Here is an 18,814-nt window from a genome sequence, read left to right on the forward strand (position 1 = left end):
TTTACCAGACTGATAGATCTCAATTACTTCTGTTCTCATTTGTTCCTGAATTTCTTTGGATCTTGGCATGATGTCTAGCTTTTGAGGTGCTTTTGGTCTACTTCTCTGTGTCAGGCAGCTCCTATTTAAGTGATTTCTTGATTGAAACAGGTGTGGCAGTAATCAGGCCTGGGGGTGGCTACAGAAATTGAACTCAGGTGTGATACAACACAGTTAGGTTATTTTTTAACAAGGGGGAAATTACTTTTTCACACAGGGCCATGTAGGTTTGGATTTTTTTTCTCCCTAAATAATAAAAACCATCATTTAAAAACTGCATTTTGTGTTTACTTGTGTTATATTTGACTAATGGTTAAATGTGTTTGATGATCAGAAACATTTTGTGTGACAAACATGCAAAAGAATAAGAAATCAGGAAGGGGGCAAATAGTTTTTCACACCACTGTATCTGTTGCAAACTATATTTCCTAACAGAAGGGTTAATAACAAAGGTAAACATGACCTTGAATTGTTTAGCCTTAGCAAAGCATGGGTATTTCTTTCACTTCTTTCTGAGTGTGCAGATTTATGTTGGCTTTTATTTCAAGTCTGTGCAGTAGAAACCGCTATGTACAGACATTATTTTCATATTAATGTTCACAATACAGTATGTACAGATCTATAAAAAATGAAGTGATTCACTGAATCCATTCTCTGTAGCAGAAACTTGAAAGCATAACTAAAAATTGATGTTTCTGGTTTTCATTTTAGATATAAAAACTTCAACCCATGCATACATATATCCATTGTTTATTCATGTATTTATTTTTTACTCTGCTAATTTTATAGGGCTGTAGAGGGCTGGAAATGTCACATAAAATATCACTATAGAAAAACTAGGCGAGTCAGGAATCAACCCCAGGTGGTATGCCAGTTCATCACTAGTTATTTTTTTATTTTATCATTATTATTATTATTATTGTAAGTGTGCCCTCCTAAATGTATTGTAAAATTTTGATTACACCAGCATTGGGAAAAATTATCTACACTATAACAACAGATTAAAAATTCTTAGTGTATATATGTCTTGTGCATACATGTAAGAAAAAAAATTCTTTATTTTTACTATTTCTTTGGAATTTTAAAGTATTCAGTTTAAGGTAAGGTTATAAAGCACTTTGAGCTACTGTTTGTATGAAAATGTGCTATATAAATAAATGTTGTTGTTGTAAAAACCAAGGGGAAATCAAATCTATATTATGTGACATTAAAATGGCATCCTATTTTTATACAATAAAAAATATTATTTTACTTTATTTTCTGCATGAGAGATAAAATATAACTGTGGTTTCACAAGCTGCCCACAGTTGATTTTAGCTTTGTACTTGTTGATTAAGGTTTTCTTGATTAAAGATAAAATAAGGAAGCCTTGTGGCCTAAATTGTTTTATGCTGCTTGTAAGAAAAAATACATTTAGCAAATGATAAAGTTTTGAAATGTATTTTTCAGCACAATTTTGTGGTTTCATAATTATATCAGATGTGTGTAGCTATAGAAATGCAAATTTTGAAACCCCCAAAAAGAGTTATTCTGAAGCAGGTATTTAGAGGTGAATAGCCAGAGTGAGATGTTCATCCGATTCTAAATGAATTTGACAGATATAAAAGTTATAAGTTGATACAAGCAATGCAAAGGGTTGTATTGACCTTAGAGTTGAGATGTTTTGAACATGGTCACGTGTGTGAGCGAGCGAGCCCCTAATGAACTGGAGCTCTGTCCAGGGGCTGATTCCTGCCTTTCTTCCAGTGCTGCTATGACACGGTGTATCCTTTGGTGACTGTGGATTGGTTTGAGGAAGACTGAGATTGTTATGTTAGTAATACTTATTAACGTAAAAGCAGGACAATTTGCCTATGCTAGTATTAACTTTTATATTTTCTCTTAGATGGAGAAGATCATTTTTTGTGAGCCTGATATTTTGCATTCCGGTAATGGGACTAATGATCTATATGATGATAATGGACCATCAGTTCTCAACTCATCATCACCATAATGTTACAGGAGCTGAATTAAATGAGTTTCATTCATCAATGTTTCTGGAAAAACAACTCCTTCCTGGGCTGTCCATAATGAATCTCATATCTTTTTTATTCTGTGTCCCTGTTCAGGTATATAATAAACATTACTTATTTTAGACATTTTTGAGTATTGGTGATTAATATACTAGCTCTACATTATTGACTGTCTTAACATCCTGCATACATTTTGGAAGGTATTGTCTTTAACTTTATTTTCTTCTGCCTTGTTTGGCTTTCTGACTGGTTTTCTAAGACCAAATATACTTGGTCACAATTAATTTCGATTTTATTTTTACAGTTAGTAAATCCGAATTTTTATACTTGTCTCCTGTCATGCATGTTCTCCAACCACAGCAAAAAACAGTCAGTTTAAAGAATCTATCTTCATTGCACAAAAAATATTGTTGTTTACTGATATATCCAGTTAAAAATATCAGTTTGAAAATGAGAAATACTCCAAAAAGTATATTAGGAATGAGAGAAAAATCAAATCAATGTTATGGCAACGTTTCAACAATGGTATAGTACTACTTCTAGTAATATTTTGTTACATTATTTAAAATAGTACCATGCACGTTTACGTGAGCGAACCAGTCAATATGTATGTTGTATAACAGAATTAACAGCACATATTACACAATTCACCTACAGAAAAAACAGGATTACAGTGCAGTATGAAATTTAAAATGTGATCAGTATAGTGAAAAACTGCCAATACAAATAGAAGCACAAAATGCAGCACTGATGGATGGCTAGGAATACTGTGGTTACCACAAGTACAAATGAGGAGAGCTTTACAGATGAAAGACTTTTGTAACTGCTGTCATGTCCGCTTTATTAACGTTACAGCAATTCAATAAACCAGGTCTCTGTTAGGAAAAATAACTTTGGAAATTATTTGTGTCATTTGAGTTTTCCTTTGTGTTTAAGGCTATTGTGGGTTTTGTATTTGCCTCCTCTTTATTTTTGTGATTCTTGGCATGGAATGTAAATATGTATGTACTACTTAGGGTCACAGTCCAAAAATAAAATTACAATGATATTTGTAAAATTAAAAAAGAATGTACTGAGCATTAATACAGTATACAAAAGAATTTATTGAGTATTAATACATTATAAATTGTACAGCGACTCAGGTGCATTATGGCAATTTTATGAGCACAGAAAACATATGAGTACCTAATGTAGTCTTACAATCATTTTTCTTTTTTTGTTGAATTTGCAAAATTCCAGTATTTTATGGTATTATTTCGACTGCAGTCTCTTAGTTTGCATAATTCTTCAAATTTACTATGCTGTAAAATGATTAAGTTCTGGATAATTATCTACGTTTAAAAAGTCAATTTGAAATTGTAGTAGCAATTTAGTAGAATGTAAATACAGTATTTAATTTTAGTTTAAAAGTAAATGTAAATATTGTGTTCTGTTTATACAACTATTTTTTTTTATTATTTCAGTTTGTCGGTGGATGGTATTTCTACATTCAAGCATATAAAGCCGTGAAGCATAAGTCAGCAAACATGGATGTGCTTATAGTCCTTGCAACCACAATTGCTTTTGCTTACTCCTTTGTAATTTTGTTGGTTGCAATGATTGAGAGAAATAGAGTGAATCCCTTAACATTTTTTGATACTCCTCCTATGTTGTTTGTATTTGTCTCCTTGGGAAGATGGCTAGAACACCTGGCAAAGGTGAGCAAGACTTGTTCATAATATTGTAATATTTCACAACAATGAAATAGATTATTTTTAAATTGTTCTTCAATATTTTTTATTTTTGATTTTCCCTCCCCAGAGCAAAACATCTGAAGCTCTAGCAAAGCTGATGTCTTTACAAGCTACAGAGGCAACTGTGGTTACACTAGGACCAAATATGGCAGTTCTTAAGTATGTTGTTTTCTGAGCACATATTGTTAATTTCATTATTATTGAATTAGACCTTTAATTTCATTTACCCATGTAATATTGATAGTTAGTTTTTTTTTGCCAGACTTTTGTGTCTGATAGTATGACAGGGCTGCCTTAATGCAGTTGCCCATGGGTCCCACGAGCATAGGGGACCCCATGCTGTATGGTTTACCAAATTGAGTATCATTTATATGTTGAAATTTTTGTGTTTTTCAAGGCTTATGTTATATTGTTCAAACGTTTGTGTTGATTAATCTTTGCTGTACAGCATGTTTTTTTTTTAATGTTTAAACACTAATTTGTTTGGAAGTACCAATACAATAAATATATGTTTAATTTTACAGACCATTTACATTTTTATTCCTGTGAGTGGTTGTGTGGGTTGGGGCCCCAGTGCACTGCTTTGCCCGGGGTCCTATAATGCTGTTAAGACTGCCCTGTAGTATGATTTATGTGTTCTTCTTATATTTGTTCTGTAATATTCATTTCACAAAGGGAAACTTGGTGTGGTGGTAATAATGTGTGTTTACATTTTTGATGTTAATGTTTAAACAAAATGTAAATAATTTAAAAGATATATTATTTCTAGTTGTAGATGTACTTTTCTGCAATTGGGCATATTACGTCTAGGATTTAGCACATACTTTAGAATGTAAAAGCTTTGGAGACTTTTACAGTTTATTATTATTAGGGGCAGTGGTTGGTTAATCCAGAGTTTAAAATCTTTGCAATTGTTTTCTGCCTTAAGGGATATGTGTTTGAATTCTTTGGCTTTTAGTAGTTAATACTTTATAAATCTATACAATTGACATGTCAACAATATTGACTCCCTCCTGCATATACTACAGGGAGTGCAGAATTATTAGGCAAGTTGTATTTTTGAGGATTAATTTTAATATGGAACAAACACAGTGCTATCAGTCAATCCAAAATGTTAATAAACCTGAAACCTGAATGTTTCACAACGGAAATGTGAGTGTGAACATCATCAGGGGAATACATATATGCGCACAATTATTAGGCAACTATTAGTGTGCAGATTTATTATGCAACTAAAGGAAAAATGAAAATTTTCCCATCTCACTTGTTTATTTTCATCTGTTATAGTGAGAATAATAAACAAACACCTCAAAATTTACAAATAAACATCTCTGACATTTCAAAAAAAATAAATCAATCAATCAATGACCAATATAGCCACCCTTCTTTCCAATAACAGTCATAAGCCTTTCCATTCATGGAGTCTGTCAGTTTCTTGATCTGTTGACGATCAGCTTTTTGTGGAGCAGTGACTACAGCCTCCCAGACACTCTTCAGAGAGGTGTATTGTTTTTCTCCCCCGTAAATCTAGCGTTTAAGAAGTGCCCACAAGTTCTCGATAGGGTTTAGGTCAGATGAGGAAGGGGGCCATGTCATTATTCCTTCATCTTTAAGGCCTTTACTGGCTGGCCACGCAGTGGAGAACTTCGATGCAAGTGATGGAGCATTGGCCTGCATAAAAATCATGGTCTTCTTCCTGTATCACTGTTTGAAGAAAGTGTCTTCGAAAAACTGGCAGTAGGTTTGGGAGTTGATTTTGAGTTCATCTTCAATGCAAAAAGGTCCAACTAGCTCATCTTTAAAAATACCAGCTCATACCAGTACCCCACCTCCATGTTGGAGTGGAGCTCTGTGCCCATTACTGATCCACAGGTCCATCCATCTGGTCCATCAAGAGTCACTCTCATCTCATCGGTCCATAAAACCTTTGAAAAAAATCTGTCTTCAGATATTTCTTGGCCCAGTTTTGACGTTTCAACTTATGTTTCTTGTTCAGTGGTGGTTGGGTTTCAGCCCTTCTTACCTTGGCCATGTCTTTGAGCACTAAACACCTTGTACTTCTGGGCACTCCAGGTAGGTTGGAGCTCTGGAATATGAAAGTACTGGAGGATAATGGGTTCCTGGTAGCTTCACGTTTGATTCTTCTCAAATCTTTGGCAGCTAATTTGCGTCTTTTGTTCTCAACACGTTTCTTGCGACCCTGTTGACTATTTGCAACAAAATGTTTGATGGTTCTGTGATCACACACCAATATCTTAGCAATTCCAAAAGTGCTGCATCCATCTGAAAGACTTTTACAATTTTTGACTTTTCAGAGTCAGTTAAATCTCTTTTTTGGCCCATTTTGCCTGAGGAAAACTAGCTGCCTAATAATTCTGCACACCTTGATATAGGGTGTTGATCTCCTTAGGCCACACCCTCCCTCATTACACAAATACACATCACCTGACATGCTTAAATCCAATAAGCATTCAAGTTAATACAGCTTGGAGTTGGAATATACGCATTAAAAATGATGATATGGTCAAAATACTCACTTGCCTAATAATTGTGCACACAGTGTATATAACTTGGACACTTGTTGTGAAGCTCTTATCATTTGTCCATGTTACATTTGGTAATTTCAATATTCCAGACCTCATTTTTGCATTTCCAAGATCTGCATCCTTGTTTGCTACTCATCAAAATATTGATGTTCCACCTTGATGTTTGCTGTTAATTTAAAGTAACTTTACAGTTTGATGATTAAGAAAGTCCCATTCCATCCACTGCTTGGATATAACACCACCAATTAAATCAGTGATTTTTTTTTTTTTTTACTTTTCTCACCTTAAGTTTTAATACTCTTTCCATCAAGACACATGGGAAGATTAATTGAGTAGCTTTGTAGTTGCCATTCAAAATGTTTTAAGGTCAGCGCCCCAAACCCCCGACAGAGGCTTGGATACAAGTCCCCAAACACAAAGGGCTTTTTATTTGTGTGAAACTCTTATGGGAAGAGTTTCCCACGTTTCCACCACAGTCGCAGATAAAAAATACATAGGCACTCTGTTGCCTTTGTTTTATTCCTTGGTTACATCATTTCTCCTGTCCAGCAAGCTTTGTCCACCTCTTCCTGACTCTTGCTGCTGGAGTTGTGGCAGGCAACTCCTTTTATGTAACACACAGCAGCACTTCCAGTGTCCCGAAGCGGTGGCTCAGAAGCACTTCCGGGTGAGGTGAGCACGACAAAGCAGGGATTGCCAGACACCACAGCACTCCCTGGGGTGTCCTGTGGGAATCCGTGGCATGCTGGAACCCAAGGGGGGCTGCCATCTAGTGCCCCAGGGCAGACAAAGCCCCGTGCAAGCTGTCTCCCCCTGTCGTCCCAGGTTGTGCTCATCCCGGGCAGGTAAGGTTTCCAGCTGTTCTTCACAATATGTATATGTACATGTGTGTTATAGCATATGTATACAGTAATCCCTCCTCGATCGCGGGGGTTGCGTTCCAGATCCCCCCGCGATAGGTGAAAATCTGCGAAGTAGAAACCATATGTTTGTATGATTATTTTTATATATTTTAAGCCCTTAGAAACTCTCCCACACTGTTTATAAATATTCTCCGCACAGTTATACAGTAAACCCTTGTTTATCGGTTAATCCGCTCCAGACAGATAAATGAATTTCCACAGTAGGATTCTTTATTTATAAATCTAATATTTTCAGTTAGAGCATAGAAAACCTGTTTACGACCTTCTAAATATGTTTTTTAACATTATTAGAGCCCTCTAGACATGAAATAACACCCTTTAGTCTAAATTTTAAACTGTGCTCCATGACAAGACAGAGATGACAGTTCTTTCTCACAATTAAAAGAATGCAAACATATCTTTCTCTTCAAAGTGCGCGTAAGGAGCGGAGAATGTCAGAGAGAGAGTAAAGTAAACAATGAAAAATCAATAGGGCTGTTGCGCTTTTAAGTATGCAAGCACCGCGATAAAGCAGCGGCAATGAAGGGATCAATGCGAAGGTAGCCTTTCAGCATTTTTTACAGGAGCATCCCTATCTTCTAAGCAAACAGCCTCTGTGCAAAAAGCCCCTCTGCTCACATCTCCTCCTCCAAGCGCAGAGAACGCCAGAGAGAGAGAGAGCGCGAGATTAAAGCAAACAATCAAAAAATCAATAAGTGTGCTTTTGGACGCACCTCGATAAAGCGGCATTTCTTAGAGGAGTGTCTGTATCCACTAGGCAAACAGCTTCTGTGCAAACAGCACCTCTGCTCACACCCCCTCCGTCAGGCGCAGAGAATGTCAGAGAGGGTGAGATAGAGGCAGAGACAAGCAAACAATCGAGCACCGCGCAGGAGGCATATCTTATAGCATTGAGGAGTTTTAGTTAATATGTAATACGTGCTCTGATTGGGTAGCTTTTAAGCCATCCGCCAATAGCGTCCCTTGTATGAAATCAACTGGGCAAACAAACTGAGGAAGCATCTACCATAAATTAAAAGACACATTGTCCGCAGAAATCAGCGAAAAATCCGCAATATACATTTACATATGCTTACATATAAAATCCGCGATAGAGCAAAACCGCGAAAGTCAAAGCGCAATACAGCAAGGGATCACTGTATATAGAGTTATAGCAAATGCTAAAATTGCTGTGCACAATGAATTGTAATGTACTTGCTGAAGTATTGCCAGTGTCTAACTTAATATGTAGAAGGAATATGACTTCTCCTGCATGATTTTGTTGGCAGCTGAGTGTTTATGCAGTTTTAAAATTTGTAAGCATGTGCCATTACAAAAGCTTTATTTGTTGACTGTTAACACACAACTGAACTACAACTTTTCTTAGTGGAGCAGATGTATATAAGGTATTTTGTTTGACATATGTGTTTAAATTGATTGTATTGTCATGAGAATGTCATTGTTGTATTCTCCTAATGAAGATGAAAATATATATATATATATATATATATATATATATATATATATATATATATGGATGTACTGTATATTACTATATGACATAGTTTTGAAGAAAAATGAGCGTCACATGAAAACATTGCACAATTTTGCTAATCTGTGTATGTATGTGTGTATGTATTGTGGGGTACAGCCCAGACACAGACAGGAAGTCATGATGTTTCACCACACACACATTTATTGAACACTATACATATATATCTATACTAATAAAAGGCAAAGCCCTCACTGACTGACTGACTGACTCACTGACTCATCACTAATTCTCCAAGTTCCCGTGTAGGTAGAAGGCTGAAATTTGGCAGGCTCATTCCTTACAGCTTACTTTCAAAAGTTGGGCAGGTTTCATTTCGAAATTCTTCGTGTAATGGTCATAACTAGAAGGTATTTTTCTCCATTTATTGTAATGGAGTTGAGCGCGAAAGCCGTGGGGGGCGGAGTTTCGTGTGACATCATCACGCCTCCCACGTAATCACGTGAACTGACTGTCAACGCAGTGCGTAGAAAACCAGGAAGACCTCCAAAAAGCACTGAAGAAAACATGCATTATATAATTGAGAAGGCAGCGAAACAATAAGAAGCGAGCGAGTGACATGTACTACCATATTCATGAGTGCTGCTACTTCGGAAAGAAAGCAAGGTGTAAACCTAAACTTTAAATTAAGTTCATAGACAGGCTGCCGATGGCGTTTCTCATGCCCACGGGTAATGCGGGATACAAGTTTAATGAGAGGACGCAGGATATAAACGAGAGTGAAGGGGTGTGCTTATGCAAATTCCGAGAGACTGTGTTTGTGGGGGATTGACAGTTAAAGCGGGTGGGGGAGTCACATTATCATCTCCCCTCCCATTTACCTAATTTCGCTCTGAGCTGAGCTCCGCGGCTAACGCCGTCTTTCGAAGCAACTTCGTCACACTGACACCAAATACTCACAGAAAAATCCACAAGTTAATACACACGCTGTCTCTAGAGTTTCTCCACACTGAATCCTCCAGGCACTACTTACAAAAGGTTACATTGCCAATCGTGTTATGTTATTTTTAAAATCTTTCCTTTTCTTAGCAGAAGCACAGCTGAGAAGCTTCGATGCATGTGCTCCATAACGAGTTAAAAAATAATGCATTTAATCACACTTTGCATTACAAGCAAAGGGGAGCTTTTGTCAATGCATGATTTCCTCGTACACCGATTACATTGATCAGCGCATCCCGATTCATTTTACCCTCGCACCACCTTAGTTTGAGAAGAAGTATGAAAAATATGAGGTTAACACAGAAAACAGATCACCAATTCAAGCTTTATGAATAATCGATTAGCCATCAATAATTGTTTTGGTAAAGCCATACTCAGTGTAATCCTCCTTCCATTTTATAATTTTTCCACTACTAGCCATGATTAAATGAACGGTAAAAAAGTAACAGCGAGGGTGACTTATTCAGGCAGGCATATATATGACAGCAACACTCATAACAATGTCAATCATGTTACTTTATTATTAAAATGTTTCCTTTTCTTTTTCATTATATATAATATGAATGACCTCCAAAGAGCGCTGAGACTTTTGATATTGTGAACGTGTCTGCAAAAACTGTAATTATATATATATATATATATATATATATATATATATATATATATATATATAATGTATTGATGATCACTTCATGTAATATTCAGTAAAGTAAATACTAATTAGTAGAATTAGTATTAATTAGTAGAATTACTATATCGGTAAGATTTACACGTTTTTATTATTTTTAAATAATATTGTGAAGAACAAAACTTTTTTATTAGAACTTGTCAGTTTGAATATTTAGAGTAATGAAAAGTAATCCCCTTACTGTATATAAGGTAACAATTTGTGAAAATGAGGATTCTTTACATAGGGTGTTATTTTTTATTTTATATGTTCAGTGAGGAACATCTTGATGTAGAATTGGTCCATCGTGGTGATTATGTCAGAGTTGTACCAGGTGGAAAATTTCCAGTGGACGGTAAAGTAGTTGATGGTCACTCCATGGCTGATGAATCTTTAATAACAGGTAATAATTAATGTTTATTTTCTAAGCAATATTTAAAAAGTAAAATGTAAGCTTTTTATGCCCAAATGTGTTTTATTAATGTGAGAATTTGTCATTTTAAGTATGGCAATTTAGATTGGTACATTTTTAAAATATTTATCTATATTCAACTTGGCCAGTCTTGCCTGCATTTTCTAAAAGTATAGAATTCTTAGCTTAAGTTACTGTATTTTTTGTATCATTTTTTAATGATCGGTCTTTTCTATTATGTTTCATTTAAGGTGAAGCCATGCCTGTTACTAAGAAGCCTGGCAGCTTAGTGATTGCAGGATCCATCAACCAACATGGTGCTCTTATTATTGAAGCTACCCATGTAGGATCAGATACAACCTTATCTCAAATTGTCAAGCTGGTGGAAGAAGCACAGACATCAAAGGTTTCAATAGCATATCCCCCTATTTTTCACTTTCTTTTTTAGCTATACATTTTTGTTATGTTCTGGAAATTACTGGAAGGCAACTGTATATTTCCAATATCATTTTCTTTTTAACATTCTAAACAAGAGTCTCTGTGTAATTTTGTGTCCCTGTTTTTGTCTTTAACAGGCTCCAATCCAACAGTTTGCAGACAAGATCAGTGGTTATTTTGTTCCATTTATTGTTGTTGTTTCTGTCATTACACTTCTAGCTTGGATTGCTGTTGGATTTGCAAACTTCAAGATTGTTGAAAAATACTTTCCTGTAAGCTTTGCTTGTTTTATTGTTCATTTTGTCAATAGCAATAAAAGGCATAGGCTGATGTTGCCGCTTCCCTAAAATATAATTATTGACAGAATACCAGTTCATTTTTTTGGATGGGTGGATCATCTAAAATAGCTGCTTTTATTGTTGATTGTATTATTTCCATTTTACACGACTCCTATAAATAAATGCGTAAGGCTTTGCTACATAGATTAAGTGCGCTGAGTGTCTTGCCTAATTACTTAGCAATTTTCACTCTCCTACTTTTTGTAATCATTTAGAATTGGGTACATAAACCGCATTTATTGTTTATTTTATTGGTAATTGTTTTATTTTAGTGTTTTAGCAGACAGTTTTATTGAACATATACAAATTTTGAATGACAAGAAAGAAGTCCTGCTAATTGTATCAATGCTATTTGTCAGAATTGTACATTTTAAGCTCTTTTTAGATATAAACTGTTCATTTATCATACATGCATGCTCAATGTTCCATTGACTTAGTTTAAGTGAAGCCGAGTTCAGAAAGACAAATAATTTTAAAATGTGCCTTTTTGATTTCTTTTAGGAATATGTCACTAACATTTCTCGTGCCGAAGTGGTGATCCGGTTTGCTTTTCAGGCTTCCATTACTGTGTTATGTATTGCATGTCCATGCTCCTTGGGCTTGGCAACACCAACAGCTGTAATGGTGGGCACTGGAGTTGGAGCACAAAATGGGATTTTAATCAAAGGTGGAGAGCCACTTGAAATGGCACATAAGGTACAATGGCTACAGAATTTCTTATAATTATTTACGTTATAGCCATTGAGATTATGATTTTCTTTAAGCAACATCATATGAATTCATTCTGATTGATACACTTGAGCTTCGTGAAACATTTCAGATAGGGTTATTTATAGCACATGGATAACTGCCCTTTAGCTCATTCAGCCCTTTAGAAATGGGTCAGTATCCTAAAAACCAAATTTAATTAATGGATGTTAAAAATCTTCATTCCTGTCAAAAACAAAGCAATTACCTTAGCAGTAAATTAATAAATCATTGAGCTCCTTACCTACCCAAGTAATATTTAGGACATTCCAATCTAAGTATGTTTAATTTTAATCCACTTGGTAGTATATTCCTTGTCAAAAATGTGTCCTCCTGTTACTATTCTATCTGATACATGTATGATAATCAAAAGAAATTGTATACAAATTAGGTATAGCATTCAGATAAGACATTATTAAATAATAACGATAGTGCCAAACATAGAATATGTAATAGTAATGTAAACGTTGTCTGAACTTGCATATTGCAAACATTTAGTCCTGCTAAGTGTAAGATTTAATTATTTTTATGTTCTTTTTATATGCTGTTGTCAGGAATATGTTAAACTATTTAAAATGAAACCATTATTCTTGTTGTTACATATAATAATAGCAAAAAAAGCTGTTTTTTTTCCCCCATTGGTAAAATTTCCATGTACATTTAAAATCTTAGTTATCCATCAGGGGTCAGGACTGAGGCCATGACAGATAAGAGAAAAAACAGAAGAACTACTTTAAAAATGATATACAGCAGATTAGTTTAGTGAAAAGTCGTATTTATTTACAAAACAAAACTATATTAACAAAGTATACTATAGGATTAACAAACGTAGTTCATTCATATAATATTGTAAAGACCATCATAATAAGCAAACACAACTCAGAGGGACAGGAGTTTTCTATGTTTTAATTAATGGAGTCTTTGTTCCATAACAGACGGTGCCCTGTGTTATACTCCATTATCTGGGTTACGGAGCACACTTCCAAAACAACATAAGGAAGCTTTTTCTACCGATCAGTTTATCTCCTGGCACTCACATTCAGTCTTTCTCTAACACTCCTGCTTATTTCCCCCTGACTCCCTACTCAAAACCCTTCCGCTGCACCTTCCTTTTTCTAATAACGTTCTGTCACTCATCTCCTAAGACCCCCCCAGTCCCATTCCTTACAGCATTTGATCCCACCCTTTCTGAACCCCCACAGCACATCAACAGATGCCTGCATGTCACAATATATCAACAAAACAATATAACAGAATTTAAAAAGAAAATCATAGTACAGAAGAACATTGACATTAATACATTAACATTAACACAGTTATAACATTAATATCAGTGGTTTCCATTTTTGGCACGTTTTTCAGTTTTGTTGGAGTCAACGCTTTATTTCAATTACTGTTTTCTTCCTACTCTGTAAATTGAAGCAATACTTCAAGAGCTTTCACCGTTTTGTAAAGATTCAATTATTCCAACAACACATGCTTATGTTTTTCAGCCATGATAATATATAGTAGATTAATTCTAACAAAAGACAAAAGCGACGGAACGCTATTAAAACTGAAGGTACATAACTGACACTGTGATTTCAAAATGTTGGATGACATGTGATGCTAGGAAAGGACACTATGCGCTAGCACAAGGGAGAGGTGTCCCAATGCGCAGAACTCGCAGCGTACCGCATGGCAGTAAAAGGACAGTAATAGGTAGGTGCTGGTGTGCGCCCTTTTTTTTTTTTTTTTCTTTGGCCCTGACAGTTAACAGAGACTGACGGTGAATCATGTGACTGATACTTGAGGGTTTACTGTACTTGGTACTATATTTTTTGACTTCCTAATCAAAAGTTTTTTTTTAAGATTTTTAAAATTTATTTCAAAGTCTTAGTTGGTAAAGCAATGTGGATCAGAAGCAATTGTATAACTTGCAAAGAATCAAAATATTATAAATTATGCAACGGCATCTATCCATATAGAGCTTTTCCTTTTTTATTTTTACATTTCAGGTTGATTGTGAATAACACTAAGATAAATTTTAAGTTGTATGCAGTGCTTAATAAATATAACTAATATCACAGAACACAATCTAAGGATGGCAATGTAGTTAATGCCAGTATGTATATCCACAAGAATCTTATGGATCATTTCTGTAATTGTTCCAAACCAATTAAAGTATTATTCCTGGGAAGTTCTGGCTTTGTCTGGTGATTACTAGGGCTCTGGACAAACTGAATATGTATATTTACAGTTTCAGATTTCTCTAATTTGCACAAATTCAGAAATTAAAACTTCCTTTGATTCCCCCCTCCCCCCAGATTAAATCTGCCATTTTAATATTTATTAACTTTACTCTTCATTTTTCAAATTTAACAATCCAATAACTTCACAACTAGTAAAGCATTGTACCACATTAATTTAAAAACAATCAACACTTGTCTGCCGTTCGCCTCTGATTAAATCAAACAGGTTTGATTTTGTCTTTAATTGTAGGGACGGGTGCTGTGTAAATGAAAGCTGTCAACCAATGAATGCCCATCTGAAAGTACAACGCATAGAATGTATTGATGATGAATAGGGAATATGCATACAAGAGAAGCTGGTCTTCATGCTGTCTCATGTTTTACATTCTAAAATAGAAGTAAAAAAAAAATGGGCTAGGATTATTGCTAAACTCACTGTACCTGTTAAGTCTTCGTACAGCGGTGGCTACATCAGGCAACATGGAGCCTTTGAACCTTACAAACAGAACAGACGCTTGTCTGCCTAATGTCTTGGATTTTACTTTACATAATTGAATGGAAAAAATAAGTAAATGGCTGAGATTGCTGTGGTGGAGATTGATGTATCAAAGTCACTGGAGCATCCCTATTCAAAGTAAACAAGCATGCATGTAAATGTAAATCATTTTGGAGTTCGGGGGTGAGGATCCCATTTCAAAGTCCATAGATGCTAATGTATATTACAGTGCAGTAGCTTGTGGGGGGATCCATTTAGTTTAAATTGATGCCATTGTTCCCAGCTTGTCTTGGATTCAAAGACACAATTAGTGCGTCTACTTCTGTCTTCCTCCATTTTTAATTGTAGCACTGGGACCAGCACTCATGGTTTATAGCATGCTAGCTAACCATGTCTTTACTGATCTTTGCAGAACATCCTACTTTCACACCACACTGTTTATCCCAGAAAGGATCCCATCTCTTGTCCTGTCTAGGACACTGCCTTTTATTCACTTGTCAGTCCACCCTATTGGTCAGTGCTGCTGTTTGCATGGCCCGTCGAATGTATCTGCTGCGTCCTTCATTTAGTCACCTCTCAGTGCAACGCAGACCACATACGTTAGCATAGCTACAGTATTAATATTAACAAATAAAAAACGTGTAAGCTAATTTTCTTTTTTTAAATAATGTCACCAGATTTCAGTCAAATCAAGCGAAATTAAATATTAATATATTGCAGTGTCCTTTCTTAGCAGATAGCACTTCTCTTCTAGATGTACTATTTTCTTGAGTTTCAGCTTTTTAATTCATTATGAAATAGTTTTTCTTGATGAGTAAGTCAGTCAATAAATCAAACTTTGCATTTCTTATATACAGGATGAGGCTGAAAGGACGGAGGTTTTTTACAAAATCATAAAATTGTAAATTTTTTCTTACAGAGAAATTTATTGAAAGGTTTGAGTTCATATTGAAATAGCATTTTGACAATTTGTAGGGATAGAAATGCAAGTCTAAATGCAAAATACGCCTTACCGAACACTGAGGCCAAGTTCAGAAGAATGCTTCCGAGTAGATCGACTTGGACTGCGCAGCAGGGGCTAGTCTTACACTTTCCACATTTTCAGGGGTACGTGCCGTTTGTGTAGCCCCCGTCGGTCTTTTGCTCATTAGTGTACCTTGTGTACGAAGTGCTTTAACCCAACGTAGGATAGTATTACGAGCGGGAACAGCTTTATTTCTGTGGATATTGAAATGGCAACGAAACTCACACTGAATTGCGGTAATAGATTGGTTGTTCTTGACAAAGCAGTCATACGCAAAAATGTGGTGTTCTATTGTCCATGGCTCCATGGCTTCAACTAAAAAGAAAATAAAAAATGCTAAGACTTTGTGAACCTAACACCACCTACCGCACATCTGTCAGTCCACCTAGTGGTGAGTTCTATCCATTTCAAAGACGTCCATCCTTTCTGCCTCACCCTGTATCTATCTATCTATCTATCTATCTATCTATTTATCTATCTATATATCTATTTATCTATCTATCTATATATCTATATATAAATTCACTAAGGGCACGCAAGACAGAGAGCCCCGCCCGCCATCTCTGACCATGGGATATGCACGACAGAGCCCCGCCCACCATCTCTAATCCTACTTCCGCGTCCACCATCGCTCTCGATCAAACAGCAATAATTAGCAAACAAACAAAGATAACTGGCAGTAACAGTGCAAAATTCACAATTGGTATGCCAGTTTGAAGAGATACGTTTTGAGGGTAGTTTTAAAATGTGTTATTGAATCGAGCTGATGTATATGAGAGAGAAGAGAATTCCCGAGTTGAGGAGCACTATGAGAGACGCTCGAGCTCCCATAGCACAGAGTTTGATGTGTGGTACAGAAAGTACAGCTGCAGATGAGAATCACAGTGAGCGAGACGAGTATCAGTTTGTAGGAGATCAGAGAGGTTGTGGAGAGCTTTAAATGTTAAGAGCATTATTTAGTATTGTATTCTGTAGTTAACAGGGAGCCAGTGAAGTTGAGAGAGAGAGAATAGGTGTAGTAAGTTTAATGGATTTAAAACAGCAGGTTATTATCCTGGCAGCAGAATTTTGAATAAATTTAAGCAATGGATACGTTTTTGTGGGATGACAGATAGAATAGCATTACAGTAATCTATACGTGAGGTGACTTGGGCATTAACCAATACTTTAGTACTGTGTTGTGTAAGAACAGGACGAAGTCTAGATATGTTTCGGAGATGGAAGAAAGTGGTCTGAGAAATGTTACTTATACGGGAGGAATTATTTAATAATAATAATAATAATTATTATTAGTATTAATATTATTTAATAATTGCCATTATTAGTGTATAAATGGATATAAATAATTGCATGTAAACGATTCTCCAAAATCTGTTGTATGTAAACGATACTGTTTAAAACATTATTGTTTTTTCATCAGACAACCTGATTTCCACGTCTACCTGTATTAGTTTAAATGGCACTTTTACCACTCGCAATAGGGCGGACCCGCTGACTTATTGTGTCGACTGGGCAACACAGTGAATGTGGCGTCTATCTATATATGTCTATGTTTTCCGTAGCCTGCTACAGGAAGGTACTCTCTCGACCATTGGCATTGGTTTCGCTCCTTGCTATTTTTGTTATACTGCGACAGTGGTTTCCTAAGCCTTTGTTATGCTGAATTTCTTTCCCACTGTTTTCCGTTCCTATTCTTACACCGGCGTATGCTACGGCGGGCTTCGGCTAGTATGATATATATGTATAGATAGATGAATTCTACAAGTAGCAGCAGAGCAGTTCATGAGAGGACCTTTGACTGTAATGACTTAAGAAACTGAAATCATCTTTACTTACAAGAAAACCACTTTGGCTACATTTATTTTTATCTGGGAATATTAAATAAAACATTCATGCTTTTTCATTGGTACCATCTGTTAAATTTTGCATCATCTTTACAGATATTTTTGACACCACCAGTAAGAGAGAGTATGCAATAGGTTAAACTAATTTTAATTTATTAAAACAAGATTTGGGGTTCCGGTGTGTAAATGTTCAGGCAATGGAATGAAAAGGTTGTTAGAATGCTAAGTGTGATACAAGTAATCATTGTTTTCTTATGAAATGATATTAATTTAATTTGACACATGCTTCTTAAAGATTGGTAGATGTCTGTTTAGAGAAATTAGAAGTAAGTTTGTGTATAGAGGTTTACTCTGCAGTCAGTAATAACCAATATCATGCCTGTCTAAAAATAATGTTATTTGTACTGTTTAGGTGAAAACAATTGTCTTTGATAAAACTGGAACAGTGACTCATGGCATACCAGTAGTGATTCAAATAAAGATCCTGATTGAAAGTAACCACATGCCACGTACTAAATGGCTTGCAATTGTTGGAACAGCAGAAAGTAACAGTGAACACCCTCTTGGTACAGCTGTAACCAAGTACTGCAAGCAGGTAAGTTCATTGATTAAGTCAAAATTGAAGAGCTAAGCTAACAGTATATGTGATATTAAATGTTTAAAAACACTATTCCTTCAGCAGTAATATCTCCTTCTAATACTACATATCTTTGAATACAAGTGATTACACATGTCTCTTTTGATTTGCTAATCTAAGCTAATGCCTAGCCATCTATTATCTTGCAAACTATAAAGTCTTGTTAGTAAGTAAAAAGTAAAATTGGTACTACAGTGACATCTATTATATGTGTTTCAAAGTGTGCAGCTAAATGCATAATAACTTTAAATGTGTGT

At 35.5% G+C, this 18,814-nt stretch overlaps 1 protein-coding gene across 4 annotated transcripts in view; it reads left to right on the plus strand.

Moving 5' to 3' along the window:
• atp7a (ATPase copper transporting alpha) overlaps positions 1–18,814 on the plus strand; it is an 88,249-nt gene that overhangs the window by 39,839 nt on the left and 29,596 nt on the right. For all 4 annotated transcript variants that reach the window (XM_039766401.1, XM_039766398.1, XM_039766400.1 and 1 more), the window contains exons 9-16: positions 1,925–2,147; positions 3,515–3,748; positions 3,852–3,943; positions 10,666–10,793; positions 11,054–11,208; positions 11,378–11,512; positions 12,080–12,274; positions 18,333–18,515. In XM_039766401.1, coding sequence (XP_039622335.1) covers positions 1,925–2,147; positions 3,515–3,748; positions 3,852–3,943; positions 10,666–10,793; positions 11,054–11,208; positions 11,378–11,512; positions 12,080–12,274; positions 18,333–18,515 — 1,345 coding nt within the window. The remainder of the gene's footprint in view (positions 1–1,924; positions 2,148–3,514; positions 3,749–3,851; positions 3,944–10,665; positions 10,794–11,053; positions 11,209–11,377; positions 11,513–12,079; positions 12,275–18,332; positions 18,516–18,814) is intronic.

Source organism: Polypterus senegalus, chromosome 10, assembly GCF_016835505.1.
Source record: "Polypterus senegalus isolate Bchr_013 chromosome 10, ASM1683550v1, whole genome shotgun sequence".
In the NCBI taxonomy this organism is placed as follows: Eukaryota; Metazoa; Chordata; class Cladistia; order Polypteriformes; family Polypteridae; genus Polypterus; species Polypterus senegalus.